Source organism: Poeciliopsis prolifica, unplaced genomic scaffold (assembly GCF_027474105.1).
Source record: "Poeciliopsis prolifica strain line A6 unplaced genomic scaffold, Auburn_PproV2 SCAFFOLD030, whole genome shotgun sequence".
NCBI lineage: Eukaryota > Metazoa > Chordata > Actinopteri > Cyprinodontiformes > Poeciliidae > Poeciliopsis > Poeciliopsis prolifica.
The window spans coordinates 5,281,973-5,300,812 of record NW_026562405.1 but is presented as its reverse complement, the minus strand read 5'-3'; the positions used below and the strand labels follow the sequence as shown (position 1 = coordinate 5,300,812).

Below are 18,840 nucleotides of genomic sequence, written 5' to 3'. Positions count from 1 at the left end.
AATTAATCAAATTCCATCCTGGTTAAATTTATTGCAAACATCATTCAAACTGATTACATGAAAAATAAATGTTTGGATAAAAGCGTTAAAGTGAAATATTATCCACTTGATTTAGGAAAAATGGTCACTCATCTCAAGTTGTGATTATATTATTGCTTAGTGTGCTGAAATGGCATAGTCAAAGTCCAGATTTGAAGTCTTATTCGGTCTTATTTGAAGACAAAAATAAGACTGAAAATAAGAAACAAGAAATAAAATCAAAGTTAGTTCATTTATCACTGAAACCAGATTGGAGATTCAGCCTGAGAAATGATGCGTTCAAAGCAGTCGGACAACTGGAACGCGGATCTGGGAATAACAGAGATTACTGTCATGAATTTAACAGGATTTACTGACGTATAATGTTTCTCCGCAGCGGCCATGTTGGACGTTTCAGGAATGAAACTGAAAACCTCCGGAGGTTTCTCACATGTTTTTATCCAACTTTGAACTTGTGAATTTTGAATATATTGGAGAAAAATGGGCAAAAGTGCAAATAGTCTCTTTTTTGGTCGTTGAAAATTTTAAATTTAATAATTTTTATGAGGTTTAAAGTGACCTACAATATTTCTTGCTGCAATATTTTCCACAAATCCACCAGTAAGCCAGTAAAAATATCTGCAGAACTTCAGCTGGTTTATTGTCAAAGGTTGTTATTTGGTAGTTTGGTTTTTTTAATTTTTGCAAAGAGATGAAAGGAGTTTTTCTGGTGCATCTTAATGGCTGATAATAACGCTGCTTGTTTAGTCCAAACTATCTCGCAGTTTGTCGGTTTGTGTGTAATATAATTGAGATGTAATATTTTGATGATGATTTATCTGATATTGCACAGTAAAGCTTGCATGGCAACATGTGAGTTCTTCCTTTTTTCTCCAGAGCAAATAAAATCTCTTCTTTTTTCCCACCAAATTAATATTATCACTTTTCTTAAGAGACGAAATGGGAAATGTTTCCACAACATGAATGTGTCGCTCTGTAAATGTGTATTTTTATATTATCAGATTATTCTGGGTTCAGATGTGAAAAAGCTTTACAAAGAAAAACATAAAAAATCCGCCGAATTTTTTCATAACTTTCAAAACAAAACTGCACATTTTCTTCTCATGCATTTTTCCTTCAACATGTAAGATTTTTGCTTTTGTTTGTTTTATTTTCTGATCACCATGAAATAATCTGACAAGATTAAAACAAGCTGCTATTGTTTTAAACTTTTGGATGGTGTGATTTCTTTCAGTCATTTCATTGTTGCCCAACAGGGGGCGCAGTTGGTGGTGCTGTTGCCCGGCGGCCAGTTTCTGATTATTTTCTCTTGCCTGAAAACTGCTGGAGAAAAACATGCATGAATTGTAGTGCGTTTTGGTAACATCACAGGATAATAGTATAAAGTTTTAGTCAATGTACGCTAATGAAAAATAAAAGAATAAAAAAAATTTAAGTTTTGAGATTAAAATCAAAAGTTTCAGCCAAGAAACTCAGGACATTTTTAGAAATTCAAAAACAAGTTTTTTCTACATTTCTTGCTGAAATTAATAAACCATTTCTGAGTTGTTTTTTTTTTTTGCAAATCTCCAATTTTTATAGCTCAACAAATTAACAGGTTTTTCTAGAATTCTTCTCAAATTAATCGAAATTTTTTTGAGTTTTTTGTCACAAATTTTTGACTTTTGGAGCTCAACAATTGCCAAGGTTTTTCTAGAAATTTCTTTTGAAATTTTCAGTTTATCCCACATTTTCAACTTTCAGAGCTCAGAAATTTCCACCTTATTTCTAGCTATTTTTTAGATGATTCTGAACATTTTGAGCTTTTGGCGTAAATGTTCTAGATTATTTCTATCCACTGTAGCCGTAAAGCGCCATCGTCGATCCGAGACACAGAAACCCAGTTGAAGGTTTAAATATTCACCAAACCTTAAATTTGGTCACCAAGAACATAAATGATCTACGACAGACAAGGAGAACTTGAAAGTCATCTTTTTTGCACGATAAAAGATCACACATACCATGTTTTGACTTGTCAGATTGGTCCACATGGGAATATAGAGCGCTATAGAGAACAATAAGAAACAAAAGTAACCAAATGAGATAAAACCCCCATGAAGTCCAGGTGATTTACATTTTCTAGCTAGAATGGGTTTGCAGTGTCAGGATCAGATGCTTCCTGTGACCTTTGACCTTTACATTGCACTTTGTTCAGCAACGCCAACGTGATGAGCGGTGAGTTTATTCAGACACCAAACTGCATTTGAAGCTGCATTCATCACTGAGGGTTTGTGGTCTGAGCCAGAACTTAAGCTAGACCTCTGTAGAGAATAAAACAGGCACAATAAGTTGATAAAACTTTCAGATTTGATGTTTTAAAGATACAATTTACACGGTAAAAAGAAAACAAATCTAAACTGGGAGAAGATTCTGGTCTCTGCTGAGAATCTGGCAGAAAACAAGAACCTGACCCAAGATTTTCATCTGAATTTTAAGAATAACGAGGAATATTTAAAGGTGACCTGGACTAAATCTATGTTCTCAATGTGAGGTTTTCCAGATTTGATCCTTTTAAGCCAAAACACGAATAAAAGCCGCACAAATTTAAAAAGAAAACTCGAAACGAAAGGATGGATGAGGAAACTCACAACCTCCCTTCTCATGAATTTAAATGGATCATATTTTAGTTGATTCTGCAGCCAGTTTTTTTCTTCTGGGTCTGAATAATCTTTGTACAAAGGAGTTTAGGGCCAAAATAAGAAAAAATTAAATAAAAAATTATGAGAATAAAGTCAAAACGAGAAAAGTTGTAAAATTATGAGAATAAAGTAATCAAGTTTATTCATATAGCAAAGTCGAAATAAAACTAAATTTATCTTTATTCTCATGTGAGTTTTATTCTCATAATTTTATGGGTTATTATTATTTTCTTAGCGTGGCGCTAATACACCATCGCGTCTCACTGTATGTTCATTATTTTCGGCCATCTTGGTGCCTAAATGCGAACGAGTCTTGATCCAAAACCCAGCTGAACATTTGCAGCTTCCAGACTGAGATTATCCGTCAGGCAACAGAAACACAGATCCGTTTCATTTCCATGTGAACCAAAATGTTTCTGTATTTCAGGGTAACAAAAACAGCCATCAATCAGTCGTGAGACAACAATGTAAAGACAAGAACTGTACAATAAATACATCATCTCTGATCAGAGTTTTACACGTTGAGGTGACTTCCATGAAAAAATAAACACTGTTGACAGAAAGCACGTGGTCGCCACGAGTCCGTTTCAAGTCTTCACACGAGAACAGGAAGTGATGCGCAGCCGCAGCTTCGTTTAAAAAATAAAATAAAAAAACAGACAGACTGGATGAGACAGAAGAAAACAGAAGGCATCGTGCAGCTAAGGAATGCAGTGAGGGTCAAACTACCGACTTAACAGATGCTACTTCATGTTCCTGTGCGGTTTTCCTGCCGGTGTCTGAGTTTCGGAGTTGAATTTAACCTAAAGGTCCGATTTAAAATGTGGTTATGCGGGGTAGCTCGGAGCAGTCAGTATCTTAACAGCGACAAATTCAATTTGAAAAATACTTTAATTATCCTGAGTGGAAACTAAATGCTGTTGTAACTCATTCAAATTGAAATTCTTCCAAGTAGATGGCGACGGCTATCTACAAAAGATTTCCTGTTCCTGTCTGTGCTACAGCAAATTTGAAGAAGCCTCTGACTGAAGACACGGTTTTCTGAAGAGGATGTTCAGACTTCTTCTGGAAACATGTAAACATATGAACCTAGATTAAAGAATCAGTTAAGAGTCGGTATGGCAGGACAATAAACGTGTCACAATACAAGCGTTTCGATCAGTCAACATCGATAATTATTGATCAGCTTTTTGTTTTAAATATCTGAAATATTGCAGAACTTACAGAGCGACGGTTCCTGTTTTATCCAATTTTCACTCTGCTGCGTTTTTCTTGTTGTTTTTAAGAAGCAAAACCTTAAACTGCTGCAGCGCCGGTTACGCAACGTGTTGTTGCTAGGTAACCAAAGAGTGAGTGAGTTGCTAGGTAACCAAAGAGTGAGTGAGTTGCTAGGTAACCAAAGAGTGAGTGAGTTGCTAGTAACCAAAGAGTGAGTGAGTTGCTAGGTAACCAAGAGTGAGTGAGTTGCTAGGTAACCAAAGAGTGAGTGAGTTGCTAGGTAACCAAAGAGTGAGTGCGTTAGTTGATCCTAGTTTAACTACCACTGTAAGGTTGAGCAGCTAAAGTCCTTCCTCTCCCTACATCTCCCAGAATGCTTTGCAGTTCTGGATCAGAATTACTGAATATTCTATCTATTGACATTGATCAGATATTGAAAGTTTGTTTTTTACTCCTGATGTCTGTATTATTCTTCACCTTTTAGTAACGGCTGTTCCATAGTAAAACATGTTTTGCACATTTCTACCAGGAATAAATAGAAGCAAATTATTCGTTTTCAAATATAATACTCTCCAAATCTGGGATAAGCAGTTAAATAAAGCTAGTATGTTTGAAAGTTTCACTTTAATCAATCAAACCGATTTGCTCAGGAATAAATTAAATACTTTAGTAAACCAAACATTTTACAACTAGATATTACTTCTCTGAATAATCTCGGTGTTTAACTTCCACTCTTTGGGAAAGCTGGCGGGAGTTTTTGCAGCCATGTGCCGGAGTCAGGCGTTCTCCGTCGGACAGAACACGCCATGACCTCATCAGCCTACAAATCCACGCCATGACCTCATCGGCCTACAAATCCACGCCATGACCTCATCAGCCTACAAATCCACGCCATGACCTCATCGGCCTACAAATCCGTCCTTCGAATCGTTCAGACCCTGAATTCGGCCACCGCTCTGACTGATACTGATTTATTGACCAGCCCTGGGAATAAATGTCGGCATTTATCGTATCGATTAGCGTTAATCGTGACAAATTTTGAGATAAGAATTTTGATTTAACAGTAAATTTTAATTTAAAACATTATTTTTACTATTATCTTCAATTTTTTTACAAGCATCAATACATCTGTACATTAAAAATATTATTGGTTTTTTAAATTTTAATATTTAAATTTAGATGTTTATTATTTTCTCCTGGTGAAAAAAAGAGTTTAGATATAAAACAAAACAAGTGAAAAAGAACAAACGGCTTCTGGCAAATGCAGCTCACACATTTACGCTACGTTAGCATAAAGTTAATGTGGCATAAATGCCAAGATGCCAGATGAAATAAATCGTGTTTGAGGCATTTTTAGACGGTAATGACTTTATGAATATATTGCTTCCAACTGCAGGTCAGATACTGACTACTCAGAACTGCACCACACAACCCCGCTGAAAAAACAATTTAAAAATGAAGTCAATTTGTACAGAAACTAACTGGATTCACTGTTTATGATCCAAACTGCATTAGGACCATAAAAAAGAAGGAAAAAAAGAGTACATCTACACCAAAAAAACTTTTTTAAAAGTCAAAAAATTTGCTAAAAAGATCTCAAATTTTGAGATTAATTTTTGAACTTTTCAACCTCAGAAAAAACAAAACAAAACAGAAAAAACGAAAAACACGTTTTCGTTCCAGAAATTTCTGAAATTAATCTCAAAAGTTTTTTACCAAATTTTTGGCTTTTCAAAACAGTTTTTGGGCTGAAATTTACTTTTTTTTTTCCTTTAAAAAAATAAATCTACAATAGCCCCAATGACGCTGTCGTGGAAAAAACAAGTCACATGCTCCTTCCACCTCCTACCATCATTATTAACGATCTGCTATTTGGTGAAACAGGACAAAATGTGCAAGTGAAGCCCACGGGAGGAAACGCGTTTTAACTTTAGAGGCACTGATACGCAAACGTTTGTGCTTTGAGGGACGAGTGATTGGCCTTTTCAGAGTCGATGTAGTGAGTTAAAAACTGCAGAATGTTTTGTTTCTGTCGGGTCTCCATTAAAAAAAAAAGATAAAACAACAAAAACGCCACCAGGTGGGGAGATGTAACAGCAAAAACAGCTAGAAATAAGGCATTTTACTTTGACGAATACAATGAAACTGAGGAAAAATAATATTTGGTGAAAGTTTGGCAAAAAAATAAAAATATAATAAATTATATGGAGCCACAAACTTGTGATAAGGCAACAATAATGGACTTTTTTTTTTTTTTTTTGTGACCTGTCAGGACAAAACACTGTAAAAAGTGTGCGCATGCATGCACACATCCAAACTTTCTCCCAGTTTGCTCGAGCTCCGCAACGGAAAAAAAAAAAATACAACAGGTTCACAGGAGCTGTGCAAAAAAACAAAAAAAAGACGTTTTCATGGATGAAAACCGGAGATACGGAAAGCCGTCGACGGAAACATTTCCACCCTGTCGTGAAAATCGGAGTAGAACCAGCGACTTGCATCCTGTTAACGTACAGTACAGTCGGTTTGCTTCCTGGCGGAAACAGGAAAGAGATACATGGAGCACTTAAAAAAAAAGACAGCAATGTACAGCAAGATTTACAGATGAAATATTATATATTTGAACTGCAATCTGAGGAAACAACGAGGCGTTCAGTCTCTTTCTCTCGTTTCTAAAATCAGGACAAAACCTCAAACTGGAGCTTCAGATCAAAATTCGAGTCTTTTTGCACTTTTCCCAATGATTTCAGGAGGAAAACTCACCCTCTTCTACCCACTGTTTGCATCTACAACTGCCAGCTGCTGCCCCCTGGTGGCCGGACTGAGCTCTTGATTGGACTGGACCACTTTTTTAAAGGGGAGGAATCTCCCAAAGTGACTCTGTGGCTTGAGCCGAAACAAATCCCATGATTGTTCTTTGCTTTTGAATTAAAGAGCAGGAGTTAATTTTTCATGTTAGCAGTGAAAAAAAAAATCAAAATAAAGTTTAAGTTTAAGGTGCAGCCTTTTAGTATGGAAGATTAGTGCCATAAAAAAAATAATATTTTTTTCTTAGAATTTTGACTTTAATCTCAGACAATTAAAGTATAAAAAAAAAAAAAAAAAAATTCCAAGTGGCATTAATTCTCTTCCGTATTTTAGTGTTTTGTCACAATATATGTAATACCTAAAAAAACATTGGTAAAATTGGGATAATTAGCTTTGGCTGCATTTTAAAGGATTATTTTAATTAAGGAAGTTTAGAAGACATTTTTCGGTTGATGGTTTAGCGTCGGTCAAATCTGCGTGGGATTTTTTTTCAGATTAATTCGGATGGCAGTTTTCTTTTAAATATTGCACATGTTTTACACTGCAAAAACAAACAAAATCAATCATTTTTTGTCTATTTTCTAGTGCAAATATGTTTGTACACTTGATTATGACAAACTAACTTATATGTAACTTTTCAGCAAGATATAAAAACCCAGTAGTGTCCGAAAGTTTTGCCAAAAATGGCACATTTAAATTACTAGCGGTACACAAATTAATTCAATTAAAAATGCAAAAATTGTTCTTTTTTTTTTTATTTATAGGAAAATTTCTATGAAATCTTTAAATCATTTAAAAGAAAAAAAATTGGGGTCGTCAATTCTTTATTTTTTGATCAAAGAAAATAATTTTGTTCGGCCCGCTTGACAAGAGGGCCGAACAAAATCATTCATGGACCACAAACGGCCCCCGGCCCACAGTTTGAGCAACCTGTTTTAAGTAAATAATTCCTAAATATTGGTGAAAAAATACTTGTTACAGGTGAAACAAGACACTTTAACTTATAATATGATCAGATTATTTCAGTACTTTTACATCAATATTAAGGAATTATTGACCTAAAAATGCAAAAAAGTTACTTCTAAGTTAGTTTTGTCTTAATTCAAATATATGAATATATTTTCAGTAGAAACCAGATGAAAAAAATTGTTTTGGTGTGATGTTTTACAGTGCAGAGGAACCATTTTGGATCGCTCCCTTCCTTCGGTTCTCCTCCTGTTTTCAGTCTGGATGCGGGATGACGGGCAGGAATACGGAGATTATTTAACTCGTGTTTTCTTTTCTTTTTTTACAGTGGACTGGGTGGGTGGGGGTTCCTGGTATATAAACAAGTTGAATATAATCATCATCATCATCATAATAAAAGTCTTTACATGGACGTTGACTTACAGACTCGGCACAAACTTTACATGGCTGCTCAGCGCAGAAGAGAGCAACGTATTGCACTGCAAAAACACAAAACCTGACCAAATATTTCAGTCTAGTTTACTGTGGAAATATTTTATTACACTTAAAATAAAACAAAGCTAACTTACGAGCAACTTTTCAGCATAATGTCTGAACTTGTCTTCAGTAAATTATTCATAAATATTGATAAAATATTGAAGTTGAACTGGAACTTTTTTATTGTATTAATAACTTGAAACTTGGTGTTCAAAGTGCGGCTCAGGGGCCATTTACGGCTCCTGGACTGACTTTTTGTGGCCCCAGACTGCATTTCAATGATAATAGAAATCTACAATTGAAATCTTGTTAAAATACAAATAATTTTCTTTTTTTGCGCAGATTAAAACTATCCAGCTCCAAACCTGAACTGACAAAATTATTAGTTATTAAAATAAACTCCTGATAAGTATTTATTTTAATAAGAAAAATCTGCAAAACCATAATCAGGTTTTGGCTCTACAATTATTTAAAATAAAAAAGGAAATCTGACTACTTCCTTTGTTTAAAGTATTATGTTTAGAGCTGAACCGATCCGATATTAATATCTGTATCGACCCCAATATTGAACTCTTGGTCGGGTATCGGTAACAATCGGATCTAATCAGTCTAATTCTGCTTTATTATTTATTTATTTTACATAATATTTAAAATTCCTAACGTTCTGATTCATTTGAAGGTTTTTGAAGTTTATTTTTAAATGGTTTCAGTTTCTTATTATTTAAATCGCAACTAAAAACACACCTGTTTAGAATTGTATTTGAAATGTAATATGTAACAATGTATTGTGTATTATATGTTGCATGACTTTGTGTTCTTGTGTTTATGATGTAAAGCACTTTGAAATGCCTTGCTGTTGAAATGTGCTATACAATAAAATTTAATTTATTTTACATTATTCTGTTTTACTCCAAACGTGTGAAGATATTTATTTATATATTTCAAATTAATTTGTAATTCAATACATTTATGTCTGTTTTAAAAAAAGACAGCTGATTTTCTGCCTCTGATGGACTGAACCTCAGATATCGGTCTTGGTAAAACTGCATCGGTGCGTCGCTAATTACACTGTAAAAGCTTGTTTTGGTCCTCAAGTCCAAAAAGTTTGGACACCCCTGACGTAACACAAGCTCTTATTTATTCCTGAAAAGTTTTTCCTCAGTTAGTTTGGTTTCATTTTAAGTGTGATTGGTTACTTTCGGTAGAACTGGACAGAAACATTTGGCGATATTTTGTTGATATTTTGTGTTTTTGCAGCGACACGCAGGGAGACGATGTCCTACGCCGCTTCGCCGTCCCGTCTGTCCGCCTCGTCCCCCGTCTCCTCCGACCCGTCCTCCTTCTCCTCCGGCGCCACGGCTTTTTCTCCGTGGCTGATGGAGTCCGGTTCCGCCCGGCCGGCCCGGCTCTCCTCGCTCGGCGGCGAGGCGGACGAGGACGCGGTGACGGTAATTGTACTTTCTCTCTCATCCGCGTCTCCCGATTTCCCCCTCTCTCTCTCCTCCTCCTCCTCCCTCGCCCGTTTCCTTCTTCTTTTGGGGCTTCCCGGCGCGCCGTCGGCGCCGGCCGGCGTCACGGCGGGCAGCGCCATGATGCCGCCGTGGGGGAGGAACATGTGCGGGTACAGCAGGCCGTGCGACACGCCGGGGATCAGGAAGGGGTTGAAGGTGTGATGCACTCTGCTGGTGGAGGTGATGACGGCCGCTGCCGCCTCCCGCTTGGCGCCCTCTGCTGGCTTCTCCTTGTCTGCGCCGCTCTCTCGCTCGGCGGCGGCGGTCGTCGATGACGGGCTGGCTGCGTCTGACGCTGCGGTCGTCGTGGTGACGGTGGATGCAGAAGCGGTGGAGTGCGGCGGCGCGTGCGCCATCATAGTGCCGACGCTGAACAGGGCGTGCTGCGGGATGGCGGCGGCGCCGTGCGGGATGCCGTGCAGCATCATGGGCAGCATGCTCAGCCCGTTCTTGGCGTCGTCCGCCGCCGACCCGCCGCTCCCCGCGGTGAATCCGTGGGGGAATCCGGCGGCCATGATGGGGATCCCGGGGATGGCACCGCGGAGGTTCTGCAGGGTCACGATGGAGTCCATGCTGCCGATCAGGCCGCCGTTCATGTAGAGCGGCGGGCCGAGGCCTGGGGAGCCGGAGTCCGACACGGACAGGAGCGGCTTCGGCATCTCGCTGCGCGGCCTTCGACCGCGGCGACGCGAACCCGGGTCCCGGTTGACCGGTTCCGTCAGGATCCGAGAGAACTTCCCCTCAGGAAGGAAACCCTGGAGAAAGAGCCGACATTCAGGAACATTCAAGAAACTTTTTAAACTTCTGGGACAAACACAATACAAATAAACAAATTATGTTTCATATGATTTTATTTATTACTGCTAATATTTTTCTGTGACAGCATCTAGATTAAAATTCACACTTTATTTGTTCAGCATATGAAAAATGAGATGATCAACAAGTCAGTAATGAATATTCATCATCCTGAATCAATCAAAACGTTTTGAGGTAAAATGAGCTTCAGGTTCAAACTGAAAACTCAAAATCAACAAAGAAAGTTACAAAAAAAATCCAAAAAATAAAAAGAAGCTGAGACTCACAGAGTGTTTGACCACGTCCGCCCAGTCTGGAGCAACGAAGTACTCAGAGTTAGCATCAAGCCACCTGGAAAGCTCCTTGATAGCCGGAGCCATAGCGCCACCCAGCTGCAGAGAGAAGCAATGCAGACAATGCAAAACTGATTAATCCTGTATGAAAGTTAGTTGAAACTAACAAAAAACTAAATTCTGGACGCTAAACTAATGTGTCTGAAAGCTGATGCCAGTTTTTTTGTGGTCAGCTTCTATCTGGATGGTTCTGACCCACTTCTGTTTTAGGGTCAAACTACAGCCTGACTGAACCGTAAACAGTATTTATTCCAGTGTGTGTGTGTGTGTGTGCGTGCGCGTGTGTGGATGCGTGCGTGCGTGTGTGTGTGAATGCGTGCGTGCGTGTGTGCCTGTGTGTGTGTGTGTGTGCCTGTGTGTGTGTGTGTGCCTGTGTGTGTGTGTGCGTATGTCTGTGTGTGTGTGTGTGTCTGTGTGTGTGTCTGTGTGTGTGTGTGTGTGTGCGTGTGTGTGCGTGTGTCTGTGTGTGTGTGTGTGTCTGTGTGTGTGTCTGTGTGTGTGTGTGCGTGAATGCGTGCGTGCGTGTGTGTGTACCCTGCGTCCTGTTCCCCGGTGAACTACAGGGACTCTCTCCTCCCCCGTCAGGGTGTTGATGTCCAGCTTGGTGGGATCTTTGCAGCGGTGCCTCCTCTGTTTGGGTCGCTCCACGAAGCCGTGCAGGAGACTCGCTCCCGACTGAGCAGAACAAACAAGACGAAGCAAAGTCATTAAAAACATCAACGTCTCCACGGATGTTTTAAGGACAACACGGCCTCGTCATGTCAGCGTTAGCATCTGACCCAGCTGCAGGCTTGTGGTCTGCAGCTCCCTCTGGTGGCGTTCTTCTGAATAACTGCTTTAGTTTGTTGGTTTTCTACGGCCCTTGCTCTGGTTTTCTGCATTTCCATTAACCAAATAATTTCACAAATTGAAATTATGAAAATAAATTCCCTTAATTTGGAAAAATCTGGTTTTTCAGGCATATCAAAACAGATGTACTTTGCAAAACTGCAAAGGAAACAATTTATTTGCATCTCAGGAGTCACTTGATCAACAGCCTAATGTTTCTACTGGCAGAAACGACAAAGAAGACGACAGGAACTGGATGATGGTTTATTTTAGTTTTTTCAAAGAGAGAATAATACTTCTCACTGCAAATCAGTGGATTTAAATTGTTTTTAAAATTACTGAATAATTGTTGAGCAGCAACTGGGCATTTGCTTAAGTCCATCTCTACCTGCATTTCCATTAGTTAGAAAACTGATCAAACTGTAATTCCAAAATGGGAGTCACGTGACCAACAGCCGGATGTTATCATTGGCTAAAACGCTGTTTCCTCAAAGAACCCACTGACCTACCCTCTCCTGCTGCCGTACTCCAAACCATCAGTCTCACGTTGGCTAACACCTGCTGCTCTCCTAACAGCAACTCTCACCTGAACCAACAGAGATACGTACGTGAGCGAAGGCCGGCAGATCCATGCTGTAGCCCGGATTCTGTCTCAGCCACTCGATCAGGCCTTTGCTGGCCGCTTCCCTGTCGATGGCCACGATCTCTGGCTGAGGAGGCGTCTGGGTGGGGGTCGGGGTGGAGGAGGAGGAGGGTGTGGGAGGACCAGCAGGCCGCTCGGACGGAGACGGGGACGGCGAGGAGGTGGAGGACGACACGGAGGAGTGACTGATGGCCTCAACCCGAGCCTGTAGGTGGACACACAGACGCAGATGTTCAAAGTGACCCGTTATTCTTCCTTAAACCCTAAATCTATTCAGTCTGGTCAGTTCTGCCCATTATGAATTGTTTTAGAGTCTCCGTCACTTTAAATAAGCTGCTTCTGGCCACGCCCCCAACTTAATGTTTACACTCACATGAAAATGGCTGCAAACAGATGCCAAGTTATTCAACTGCACATCTTAAAAAAAAAGAAACAAAATGGTTGGAGGAAAACAAGATGGAGACAACATGAATTGTGGTTTGTGTCTTTGGAAAGAAAAGCAGAAATGGAGCCTCCTGCACACCCAACAAGACAGGTCCATGTATATTCAGACAGTTTGTTTTTCATCTGAAACAAAAACAAAGAAACCAAAAGTTTTTTGTTTACTAAACCAAAGTGAAAAATTGGATAAAACCTGAAACGACAAAACACTTGTTGTCTTTTCCAGCAGCCATTATACAACTTGTTGTCTTTTCCAGCAGCCATTATACAACTTGTTGTCTTTTCCAGCAGCCATTATACAACCAACCAAAATGCTGGCGTTCTGCCAGGGTTGCTAAGTAACAGGAAGGCTTGGCCGGGGTTGCTAGGTAACGGCTGATTTGCGAGTTTACGTCCCAGATGTTTTTTAATGGCTCATTTTCCAGACACCAAAAAACATTCATTTATTGCCAAAAAAAAGCTGCGTTTCTTTTTAACAAAACACTTGGGTTATTTTTAGAAGCAGTAGAAACCCAAGAGGAAAAACAAAAATGTACAAAATAAAACTTTTGATTCTCCTTTGAACTCAGATGCTTTTGGGTCGTCCTCAGTTTTTCTACCTGCTCGGACTCTACGCCACGCCCCCTCTACCCACCTGTGCCTCCGGCAGGTGAAGCCCTCGGCTCTTGGCGAACTCGGAGTATAGAGCCTCCACATTTCTCCGCCTCCCTCTCCTCCTCCTCAGGGAGTCGTCTCCCCTCAGGCTCCCGTTGACGATCTGCCCTGTGACCGGGTGGATGAGCCCCGCCTGCAGAATGCCCGACATGTCGATCCCCACCGAGCCGGGCAGCGGCGCCGTGATGGGCGGCAGCTTGTGGCTGCCTCCAGCGCCGGCGGTAGGGTGGCCGATTCCGGCCGCTTCGTTCGTCCCCGCGCCGCTCGTGGTGCTGATTTCTCCAGAAGATTTTGTCAGATCTATCGCCGCTTCCTGCCAGCCGTTCAGCAAGGCGCCGGCGCGGTGGGACGGAGTGGCCACCTTCTCTTCGCTGGAGCTGCTGGCAGCAGCAGCGGCGTTCGTGTGGCTCGGCGACGCAGACTTCCCGGCTAAGATCTTAGCGGCCGCGGCGGCGGCTTCGTAGTCGAAGGACCGGCGACCTCCGGCCCGTTTGAGCTCAGGGAGGAAGGGAGGAGCCACGAGCCTCTCCTGCAAGAGAGGCAAGGAGGTGAGGCGCCAAGCTGCGCGCCCACATGCGGCGCCCCGCGGCACGTACTGTCGGGTGGGCAGGGTGGGTGAGACAAGGATGGGAGAGAGATGATGGCTTTGGTTAAACACACATATGGACTGAGACACAACGCACGGGCTGCTGTGGATTCAGACCTGGGCCAGATTCAAAACTGAAACGTTTTGGAAGCTGCATTAATAATATTCACACTGCTTGTTACTGATTACATCCGGCGCTTAATGCTGGAGGGCAAAAAGACGACGATTCTGTTCCTTTTCATTCATGGCTGCGCTGCTGAACTGGAACTGTTACCAAAACGAAACCTGGGTATGTAGGGATTGATTTAGTGCAGCAAGGGGAAAAACAACTCTAAATGACTCAAATCCTTCGTTTATCTCGCTCTCTGTGTCGACTACACTACACCCAGAACCGTTGCCGTAGCAACTGACTGACAACAGCTCCACTAATGTTTCAGGATTCAACACCAAAAAACCCGGAAACAGAAGGTTCAGAAAATAACAGTTTTGTGTTTTTAGGCTTGATGCTTATTTTGAGATTATTAACAAGTGATCGCTGTGGTAGATTAGCTATGCCTGCTATTAGCTACGGCTGCTATTAGCTTCGGCTGCTATTAGCTTCGGCTGCTATTAGCTTCGGCTGCTATTAGCTAAGCTAACAGAGCGGTGGTTGATCAACTAAACATGTTCTACTGATACTCTGTCAGACTTGGTGTGAGGGTCAGATTTATTTTCAATTTTTGTAACTAAACCAAAACACACAGGATAACGCATCACATGTACATGCTAAGGTCCTCATAGTCAAGCTAGCATAACTGAACTACTTGCCTCTCCCTCACAAATTTTTTATATGAAAACTTGTCTGGCCTTGTTATCTAGTTGACGGTGTTGACAATTGGTAGCAACGCACTGCGTCCGTTTTTCTTTCATATATCACACGTAGATTTAAGATTCAGCATGTTTTATTAACAGTCATCATAGACGAGCAGCTTTTTGCCCCCCAGCAGGAAGCTGGCAGCAGGATCACACTGCAAAGTGCAACGGGATCATCCACCCAAGGCTGATATCCACATATAAAAGCTTTACATGGTACAGAATAAGCAACATGTTGACAGGAGGAGCCCAGTGCTGCAGGACCAGCTGAAGCTAATTCAACGTTGACTCAACTCTTTTGATCATAAAAGGGAATTTAATGTTTTTAATACACTGTAGAATATCTACATATTTATTAACTGATTTGTGTTCATTTTGTCAAGTTTCAACAACAAACTTCAGGTTTTTCTGGACCAAGAATACTTGGTAAGATTTTCTGTTTTTTCACTAATTTCTAGTGAAAAAACAAAATCTTTCTATTTTTGATGAATTTCTATTCCACATATCTTAGAACTCCTGAAATGAGACTAAATTAACTTAAAAGTAACTTTTCTGGAAGCTGTAGGAGCTTGTTTTAAGTGAATATGGTTTTGTGTTTTTGCAGTGTAACATCCTCTGGGTTTGAGTTTCTGATCATTCTGTTGCAGATATTCTTTTTGAGCACTTCTGGGGACAAAAACCGGACAGAACCATGGCATGGAAGACAGAAACATGTGGACGGGTGATAGATATGTAAAAAGGAGAATATTGAATTAATCCGCTGGTTTTTGCAGAACGCCTCACCTTGGGAAGTCGTGTGAGGGGCGGCGGGACGGGGAACCCCAGACCGCCCAGCTGGACCCGCGGCTGGCCCGGCCCGGCGCCGGGGGCAGCGCCGGGCAGGAACCCGGCTCGGTGGTGGTGGTGTTGCGCTAAACTGTTAGCCAGGCATGAGTTAGCCGCCACGGAGCCAGGGGAGTCGTATTGCTCGCTCGATGACGGCCATTTTCCCTTCAGGATGGCGTGGCAGATGCTGTCCAGCCGGTTGATAATAACTCTGTCCTGCAGGGGGCGATCACAAGCAGAGTGTAGCTATAAATTCCCTAGGATTACCGTGTTTGTTTTGTTCTTGGTCTTTTTACATCTGGCAGGTCTTCTTAGCTGCTGAATTTCCACCAAAATTTCTAAAATTAATCTCAAATTTCCAATTTTTTTTCTCTATTTTATTTTTTCAAACTAAATTTTCAAAGTTTCTTCTACAGAATTTCTGAAATTAATCTCAAAGTTTATTCTTGCACATTTTCAACTTTTTCAAACTCATTTTTTTCATAGAAATTTTAGGAGAATAATCTCAAAATTTCTGTTTTATTTTTAGAAAATGTCTGATTAAACTTTCAAACTCACATATTTCCAGGTTTTTTCTAGAAAATTTCAGAAAATTTCAAAAAAATTCTGAGATTTTCAGCAGAAATGTCGTCCATTTTTTCTTTCTGCGGTGGCCCTAAATGTAAAATAACAGGCACAAATAAATAACATCTGAAATCTTAAGTCTTGAAAGATCTTTCCTCTATACATGCAAATTTGTCAGCGCAAAAACTTAGAGTTTATTTCCTAGCTCAATGAAAGTCCATATGAGAAAGGATAAGGAACCTAATCCATTAGTGGAATCAATTTTGGAATCAGTATCACATCCCGACGTCTTGATAGAAGAGAAAACAGGGTTTTAAAGAAAACGGCGGCCCAGCTTGCATCCCGATCGGGCTGCGGAAGGGCTGAGCGAACCTTTGGCCACTCAGAGAAGGAGAAGAGCGCTTTCTCCTGCAGCAGCTGAGCGATGGTCGGCTCCCGGCTCTCATGCAGGCCGTCGGGAATCTCACACATGGAAGCCGGAGCTGCAAACCTCGGACTGCCGGGATATCCTTCCACCGTGGGAACTGCAGAGGACAGCAGAGAAACGATTCACGGCGAGCAACGGGAGCCGACGGTCAAGCGGTGAAACACTTTTATTGAATTCACTTATTGATATTTATTCTATTTATTCGGTCATTAAATAATTTATTTGTAGTTAAAAAAACTGCAAAAATTTAAACAATTTGACTGAAAAGCTAAAGGTACAAGGTTTAAATTTATGTCTGTCCTACATATCAGACTAAACGAAGTTAACGATAAATCATTACAGTATTTTAAAATTCTGACATTTTCTCAGAATTTCAGCTTTAATCTCAGGTTTCTGATTTTAATCTTCTGAAATCAAAAGTCATAATTCCGAGAATAAAAATCTGATTTCTTTTTCCCTAATCTTGTTCTGTAGATATTCAAATTCAATTCACATTTACTTTATTCTGAGTGTTTAATCAAAATATTTTTTTTTTTTTTCAAAAAAAGGGTAATTTACTTTTTTCTAAAAAATTATAACTTTTTGTCTCAAAATTATTTCTTTTCCTTAAATTCTCTTTTCTCAGAATTCTAACTTATCTTCTCAGGTTACAGTCAAATTTTTGGCCCTAATCTTCCTCCGTAGATATTCCAATTCAACCCAGTGATGCTTTATGAATCAGAAGGAAAGGTGAAATCGGAGGGTTGCATTCGTACCCGGGGAGCTCGGCCTCTCCTCCTTCACCTGGCCTTTCAGCGGACTCTCCGCCGCCGCCGCTTCGCCCTGCTCCAGCTTCGGCGTCAGGACCGTGCTGTCCGCCTCTAGCGTCTCCCGCTTCATCTCCACCTTGACCTCAGGCAAGGCTGTGAACTCCAGAACCTCCGGCTTCACCTCGGCTTTGATCCCAGCGCTGTTCGGGAATCCCGCGAACTCCAGAGCATCAGGTTTGCTTTCGGGCTTGATAGCGGACGTCTCTGGGAATCCGGCCAACCTCAGAGTTTCCGGTTTGATTTCCGCCTTGAACCTCGCGCCGTCTGGATAGACGGCGAACCGCAGGTCGGCCGGCTTCACTTCCGGTTTGATTTTGCCGGCGTCCGAGAAAGCAACGAACTGCAGGACTTCGGGTTTGACGTCGAAGCTCTCGGACTTCATGGAGAAGCTGAGGTCTTCGGGTTTGACGTTGAGCAAAGGCGCGCAAAGGAAACTCCAGCTGCTCGGCTTTGGTGTCCTCGGACTTCACGGGGAAGGAGAGGAAACGGGAATGCTTGATGTCGGAGCTGTCCGGGCAGACGTCCTCTGCTGCCTCGGTTTTCGAAACCACGAACCGCAGGGACTTCTTCTCCTCATCGATGGAGAATTTAAGATCCGATGACTTCGCGTCTACGTCGTTTAAAGTCAAATTAGCCTTGATTTCATTTTGATCCAGGAGAGATTCCCGATCCAGAGAGAAAGACGAAGTTTCGCTCCGGTTCAGGTCGGGATCTATTGAGACCGTGCGCACTCTAGGTTCTGCTAACTCTGACCCGTCCAGCGCCATCAGGCCGGGTTTATCCTCCATCGGTTCCTCCGAAGCGTCGCCCAGAGAGACGCAGTCCAGCCGACCCTCGGAGATCTCGTTAACCTGATCCGCGCCAAAACCGCCGCCAGAACTTTGAGAGCTCTCCTTCATTTCCAAAAACTCTCCTGTTTCGTTCCGGATAAACGCCTCGGCGTCAAGAGAACTGTCCATCGAGCGTTCCTCTTCGGTCTGGTACAGGATCAGACCGTCCACGTCTTCTGGCGGCGCCTCCATGGAGGCCGGACACGCCAAGCTGCCGTCTTGCTCCAGCTTCCCCAGGTACGGCTGCACCTCCCGGGACAAATCCTCGCCGTCGTCCTGGAGGTCCGGAGAAAGCCGCTGCAGGATCTCCTTCGTCTTCTCCGGCTCCCGTTCTGCGTCCTCCTCCTGGGGCCCGTCCAGGACGCTGACGCCACGGTCCGCAGCTTTCAGCAGAAACAATAAATGTGGTTTATTTATTTTGGATATTAAGAATGTCTTTCTGTTCCAGTGTTAAATGTTAAAAAATGTTAAAGTTTATTCATCTTTGAGAATGTGTTCTTGCATTTTTATGCCATTACATCTATATTACTCAAAAATGG

At 41.5% G+C, this 18,840-nt stretch overlaps 1 protein-coding gene across 1 annotated transcript in view; it reads right to left on the bottom strand.

Annotated features, from left to right (window-relative positions):
- Nucleotides 1–7,555: 7,555 nt before the first annotated feature.
- The window catches only part of LOC129372736 (chromodomain-helicase-DNA-binding protein 6-like), a 53,294-nt gene continuing 42,009 nt past the window's right edge, over nucleotides 7,556–18,840 (bottom strand). Inside the window, 9 exon segments of the mRNA XM_055050196.1 lie at nucleotides 7,556–10,449; nucleotides 10,777–10,881; nucleotides 11,377–11,517; nucleotides 12,279–12,518; nucleotides 13,389–14,003; nucleotides 15,630–15,887; nucleotides 16,608–16,759; nucleotides 17,418–17,893; nucleotides 17,895–18,684. Of these exon segments, the coding sequence (XP_054906171.1) occupies nucleotides 9,463–10,449; nucleotides 10,777–10,881; nucleotides 11,377–11,517; nucleotides 12,279–12,518; nucleotides 13,389–14,003; nucleotides 15,630–15,887; nucleotides 16,608–16,759; nucleotides 17,418–17,893; nucleotides 17,895–18,684 (3,764 nt within the window). The 3' untranslated portion in view covers nucleotides 7,556–9,462.